At 28.8% G+C, this 6,631-nt stretch overlaps 2 protein-coding genes across 2 annotated transcripts; one reads left to right on the top strand and one right to left on the bottom strand.

Annotated features, from left to right (window-relative positions):
- Positions 1-450: 450 nt before the first annotated feature.
- On the bottom strand, positions 451-1,807 carry LOC108688115 (carbonic anhydrase 1-like). Its single transcript, XM_018194221.1, has 5 exons — positions 1,750-1,807; positions 1,297-1,569; positions 977-1,233; positions 636-860; positions 451-573 (listed from the first exon to the last, which is right to left on the bottom strand). The coding sequence occupies exons 1-5, from the start codon at positions 1,805-1,807 to the stop codon at positions 451-453; spliced, it is 936 nt and encodes a 311-aa protein (XP_018049710.1).
- Positions 1,808-2,346: 539 nt separating this feature from the next.
- Positions 2,347-4,103, top strand: LOC108688057 (carbonic anhydrase 2-like). The gene is made up of 7 exons (XM_018194148.1): positions 2,347-2,377; positions 2,492-2,671; positions 2,736-2,878; positions 3,041-3,160; positions 3,331-3,433; positions 3,749-3,885; positions 3,984-4,103. The coding sequence occupies exons 1-7, from the start codon at positions 2,347-2,349 to the stop codon at positions 4,101-4,103; spliced, it is 834 nt and encodes a 277-aa protein (XP_018049637.1).
- Positions 4,104-6,631: the final 2,528 nt, after the last annotated feature.

Below are 6,631 nucleotides of genomic sequence, written 5' to 3'. Positions count from 1 at the left end.
ATTATATATCTATATTGGTGTAAAAAAATACGTCATATATATTCTTTAAGGAAATACTTTCCTCTCTCCGACACTAATTTTCGAAGAATATATTATTAATACAACTTGTGCCAAAAGAGTTTATTATACAATGAGTGACTTTTAATATGTTTTTATTTTCTCAAAACACTTGGCAAAACGAAATGTCCTGCGTTTATAGAACGCAGCTTAATGATAATAAAAATGTTGTTCTCTGTGTAAAAATTTGTTATTTATTTTATATTCTCACAAATTTATATTTTATCACCTCTAAAATTTTCAAAATTATATCTATTTACAGAATTAGTAGCTGCATTATTGTAAACATACATTCTTAACATTAATTTTATAAATTGTATTCCCTTAAATATAACAGTATCATCATATCGAATAAATCTATTAATTTGATATAAATTACATCGAAATTAATAATTAATAATTACCCGATAAGCTTTCTTCATAAAAATAAACATCACGGTCATTCAGCGGTTGAACTGGTCGACAATTCAAAAGTAATGGGCCCTCTACTGAACAAAGTTTTCGAAATTTCTCTATCTGTAAATTATATTATATGACGATAAAAAGCTGAAAAATATTTTAGTGACGTATGATTTTACCTGGGATGAGGAAATAGCGATTGGTTCTTGCTGTACCATCCATGTGACAATTTCACTACAAGGTGGCTGGCTAAGAGAACCGCTATATGTATAATAATCTCTGTCAAAAGGCGCGAAAATCCATTCTAATGGAAAAGGAGGTATATAGACTATAGATCCCGGACAGGTAATACGCCACAAATTGCTTATGATATGATCCAAATAAGGATTATCTGTGTCATTTATCTGTGTCAATGTATTATGATAAGTAAGGATAATTACGACGAATTACTTTGATATAGTACATTTTACTAGTTTAATTTCTTAATATTTGTGCATTTATTTGTTAACAAAAAATATACTTGAAGGAAGAACGAAGTAATCGCTATTCCGTCTTTGGTTCCAAGTGCGATCGCATCTGTTGGTGATTTAATTCCACGTTTTACATGAATAATTTGTAGTTCCATAGGAAAACGGACATAGTCTAAGGTATGTTCACTGCCCTCTTCGTTTGATGGACCCCAGTGAAATATAACATTAAAGAAATCATATGTATCGGTCAAAGGTCCCCCTTGGAGTTGCGGCCATGTGGTACTAGTCCAGAATCCTCGGAGTATTACTGTATATTAATATAATGTTAAACCTATACCATTATACTTTAAATTGCTTCTAGAAAATTTACCAGTATGACCATCATTTGCAATAGTCATCGACAGAGGTCCGCTATTATAATTGCTCCATCGAAGTGGCTCAGATGGTTGCATTACTACAGCGAGCCTAGTTGTGATATTAATAGGCGATTGATTGCTACCAGTGCTCTCAGGATATAGATCTTTCCATGTATGAGGACCATTCTGATAAGCAGCATAGCCGAATGAAAAAGTGGGTGAACGGTAATCATTTTCCATCCATGCAAATAACTGCGTCCATTCCAAAATTTCAGTTAATAGTAACACTAACGAAAGAAATTTAATATTAAAAAAATATTTCAGTTATTTTAAAAATAAAACCTCAAATTGATGATTACAAACAAAAATTATTAGAAAATAATGTTATAAAAAAAAAACTCTCTCTCTGTGGAGGTTATTATTTTATAATTAAATCATTGCTTTTTATTTTTCTGAGAAATACGTACCCATAAGTAGAACACTGCTGCACGCAACCATACATTCTACTAACGAAAAACCCAACATTTTTGTATTAAAGCTTCCCTGACATTTGTACCAAAAAAACTCGGTGTTAAAACCCACGTGCGGTATTTCCGACGTAATAAATTTTTAAGCGAGTAATATACTTCACAATTTGTTTCATTCCGCATTAATTTCTATCAAAAATATTTAGAAAAGTACGAAATATAATGTAAAATAATTATTACGGTCAAATAATTTTTAAGAAAATTGATATATAAAGCTTACTTCAATTTATAAAAATAATGTGAAGCATGGTGCGAAGTAATGTGAAGATAATTCAAAGATTATAATGTATTAGTAGCTTCATGGCTAGTAACACCATGAATAATTTCTTACTTTTAAACAATCTTTAAATTATTTATTTCATTGCATGATCACGTCAATTACTCAGAACTTATTTCCAATAATGTTATCAAAATAATTACGACATTAGTACCAATATTTTAAAAATAACATGTCGCGTTTAAAAGAGATGAAAATTTAATATTAGATTTCTTTCTGTTTAAAAGCTCGATGTACTCATCGTGACATCCAAAGCCCAGATGACATCCAAATCTAAGAGTTTCCAATCACGTAAATAAAAATTTTTATATTTTATAGATAAAAAATGTGTTATAGATATATACTTGTTTAATAGCTATATAAAAATGTCCTTATTATATTTATGTAATAAATTTTATTTTCAAGTGCGTTCTACACAAGAACAAAAATTATGCACGACGTCATCTTCGGGTCTTCCGAAATGGCGGCAATCTCCGATCGATATCAGTCGCGTTGCAGTATGGAATAAAAAATTTCCGCCATTACTTTTGACAAATTATTGGTCAAACATTGGCACAGCGATACTTGCAAACACTGGAAAAACAGGTTCTCTTCATTCAATATAAATTCCGAGCAATACATTACGCATTTATAGTTTAATAATTTTTAGTTAACATCGAATTGGCGAATAGAAGATTGCCGATAATGCGTGGCGGCCCATTGAAGGATGATGAATATCAATTTATGAATGTACAATTCCGATGGGGCCCGTCCAACTGTCGAGGCGCGGAACATTCTATCGACAATATTTGGTTAGAGATATGAATTTCATATGAAAAGTTACTAACTATGTGTGAAAAATATATTAATATTTTTCATTTAATTTAAATTTAAATTAAAATTATATTTTATTTTAAATAAATAAAACACGAATTTGTTGTTATAACTAATGAGATCAATGCAACGTCAAAATAACGGTATTTATCAAGGTATTCGATGGAAGCACAAGTCATGCATTGGAATACGCGTTATGGATCGATAGATAAGTGTTATGACAAATCTGATGGAATTTCAATACTTTCCTATCTTATGCAGGTATAATGGTCGAAAATTAATTAAAATCTAACCTGTCAAAAGAAATCTTCTTATATGATAAAGTTTTATTTTTAGAATAACTTTTGTTATAATTAAATTATAAAATTTTTAGAATAATTTTTATTATATGTTGTTGTAATTTAATTATAACATTTAATTGTGATAAAAAGGTTGTTGGTTGTCCTGGAATTCCAGACAATCCTATGCTTGCTCTAATCACTCATAAACTCCCAGAAATAAAACGAACGCAGAGCACCATAAATATTACTCCGGGTAATTACATAATATGAAATTATCTTTTTTTTAATAATATTTATTAAATTCTATTAATCATAGAATAGCTCATATAATTGTTAATGTTAGTGTTTTCTTTTTTTTCTTTTCATTGTAGCAAACATTGAGAGCAATTTTCCAAAAATTATTTTTAATCAACTTTATTTTGAAATATACTTTAAATACTTATTTTAGAATATACATATATTATTTTTGTAATATTCGATAATTTTTTTATTTCCATGATAGCTTTAATTACATAGAATATTGTTTACAATATTAACATTTTTTAATTAATCATGTACTTATTTACAGATTGTTTACGTTGGATGATGTATGCATGCACTTGTCCTGGATATTACACTTATACAGGTTCTCTTACTTTCCCTCCGTATAATGAATGCGTCACTTGGATAATCGTGCCAGATGCTATAAAAATATCCTCCAATCAAGTATATTAAAAGCATATTATTGTATTAATTTAACTTAAAAAATTATTTACAGTTTCAAATATTGACGTATATAATATGATAATTTATATTTATTATAGATCGAAGCATTCAGAAGCCTTTATAATCATAAATGGGAGCATATAGCAAGAAATTATAGATCACAACATCTTCTTCATGGAAGAAGGATTTTCTTTGCCACAAATGATGCAGTAGTTTGATCGATTAAAATATATTTTTTGTTAAAGAAATAAATTCAATTAGAAATTATTAAACTGAATTCACATTGAACAAACAAGCATGAACAAATACGAATGAATAATGTGTTGAAATATATCGTTTGTGTTTGCTTGCTTGCTTTAATCCGGCTTATAATGTAGTATAAAATAGGATTTATATATTTTCCTCTTCTATTCTCCTTTATATATTTTCATTTTATTTTATGAAAAGAATGGATAAGAATTTTATTTTTTTACTAATGTTCCGAAATTTTATAATTTGATGATATATTTTTATATTATATTTATGGCAGAGAGAAATCTTAGAAGATACATAAGGGCATTTTTCTTGTAACCACAAAAATGTCTCCGCGCCCTACTGCCCACTAAAGAAGTGGATGTAAACTATAAAAAAAAATATATTTTTTGCAGTAATCCTGATGAAAATAAATCACTGAAATCACTGACAACTAAAATCTATCAAATTAATAGATTCAAATTTCTCTTTGCCTATATTCATAGTCAGATCTTATATTTAAGATCGTTTTAAGTACAATCATAAGATGTCATGAACCAATCAGAAAGCATCTTAGGACATTACTTAATGTAGTCTTAAAATAAGAATCGACTATGAATATTGGCCTTAATTTGTAATATTTTACTGCGAATGAGGCCCATTTTTAACAATTTGATTTAATTTAATTTTGGGTTTTATTTACTCTTATATCTCTTTCTTATACACTAATATAATTTGAAGATAATAGTGAGATATTTCAATTGATAAGATGCCTAATGTGTATTTTACCAAATAGCACAATAAAATGTATTGAGAATTTTAAGAATTTAGTTTGTTTTCATATTATCGATTTACATATAACTTTAATATGCGCAACAATTCTGCCAATGAAAAACGCTATTAGATTTTATAGAACCACCATCCCCGCCGATTTTATCGGCGCTCCTCTTTTCTTTGTAAGTATACTCACTCCGTAAAAAAAACGAGCTATTAATAAATTTAGTTCAGACATGAAAACTGCGCGCTGCAGATTTTTCAGACTTTCAATACGAGTAATCTGAACGCTAATAATCCCCCTTAAATCAAACTAGAAAATCTGTAAAGAGCGAGAAATATTACCTCAGCACAGGATATTTTTTTTGTGGATGTGTGCGCACAGATCCACAAAAAAAAATGTGCTGAGGTGGAGATCCAGCTATTCTTATGTATTTTGAATCGCTGAATACGAATCTGACATCAAAATATCATCTAGGGTAAATTGTCAATGGGGAAAAATGAGTAAAAATGGGAAAAAATTGGTCATTTTTTCGCTCTAGATTGAACATTTAACCTGGATAATCTTATTTTGTCAGATCCATATATAGCGACAAAATACATAAGAATAGCTAGATCTCCACCCCAGAAGCGCTATTCTGTAACTATTTTACACGCCTATCGATAGTGATCGGTATTGTTGCGCAGCTTTTTCATCATATCAAATATCTACACAATGAATGATGTCTTACAACTGTTAATAGTGTAAAGACAGTTACAGTGCCCCAGCACAGGATACTTTTCTTTGTGGGCTTGTGTTATTAATTATAATTATATTTTATTAATATATGATAGTGACTATGCTAAGAATGTGTAAGTTAACTGAAAATACTTTTCAACTTTTGTTACCGTTATTTCTTGAATAATTCTACTATTTTGTGTGTAACTTATGAAATCCAGAGCCACCATGAGTTATTTCTTAAAAAATATACTTTTATTTTTTTCTTAAAAACTAATAAATATTAACTAAATATATACTTATTAAATTTGAAAATATGCATTATGCTTTAATCATAAAAAAAATGATACAAAAATTTTTAAATTTAGGTGTACTTTTAAGAGTTTGAATTTTTGTGATTGAATAATGCCCCGGTCTCCCCTATATTTAAAATTTAATAAAGTAAAACAGAAAGTTTTAAGTAAAACAGAAAGTAGTTCATATAAAGAACAAGTTGCGACAAGAAACATACTTTTTTTTACAACGTATAAATACATCTATTATTGTAACTTGTATTTTTTTCTAGATATCTGAAATAATTTAGGCAGGTTTGGACACGGATACAAGTATGCGGCTGGTTTTCTGAATGAAGATAGAATAGGCATTTAGATAGAGAAGGTAGAGTTGGCACTTAAATGATTGGAATAGCACAAGGAAGTTTGGATGCAATTATATCACATATATTGGAAAGAGACCAATTTGAAGAGGACATTTTCTCATTCCAATTGTGCTCATATACCTAGAGATATAAAAAATAATCTATTTTCAGGAAATGCAATATGAAATAGCTCAAGCAGTAATTTAAAACGCGCTATTGGTTATTGATTTACGACGCAGCTGATAGATGCTAAAAAAGATTATGAAAGAAGCGGCTATGGCCAACTTTATTGCATCTATTATGTAACTTGCTAATTTTTATTTTACTTTAAACTCAAGGCTACATATAATGAAAGCCCTTTTATATATATACAGTATATATATATA

This window comes from Atta colombica, unplaced genomic scaffold (genome assembly GCF_001594045.1).
Source record: "Atta colombica isolate Treedump-2 unplaced genomic scaffold, Acol1.0 scaffold225, whole genome shotgun sequence".
Classification (NCBI taxonomy): domain Eukaryota; kingdom Metazoa; phylum Arthropoda; class Insecta; order Hymenoptera; family Formicidae; genus Atta; species Atta colombica.
The sequence above is the reverse complement of the archived record's forward strand: the minus strand, read 5'-3'. Positions and strand labels throughout refer to the sequence as shown.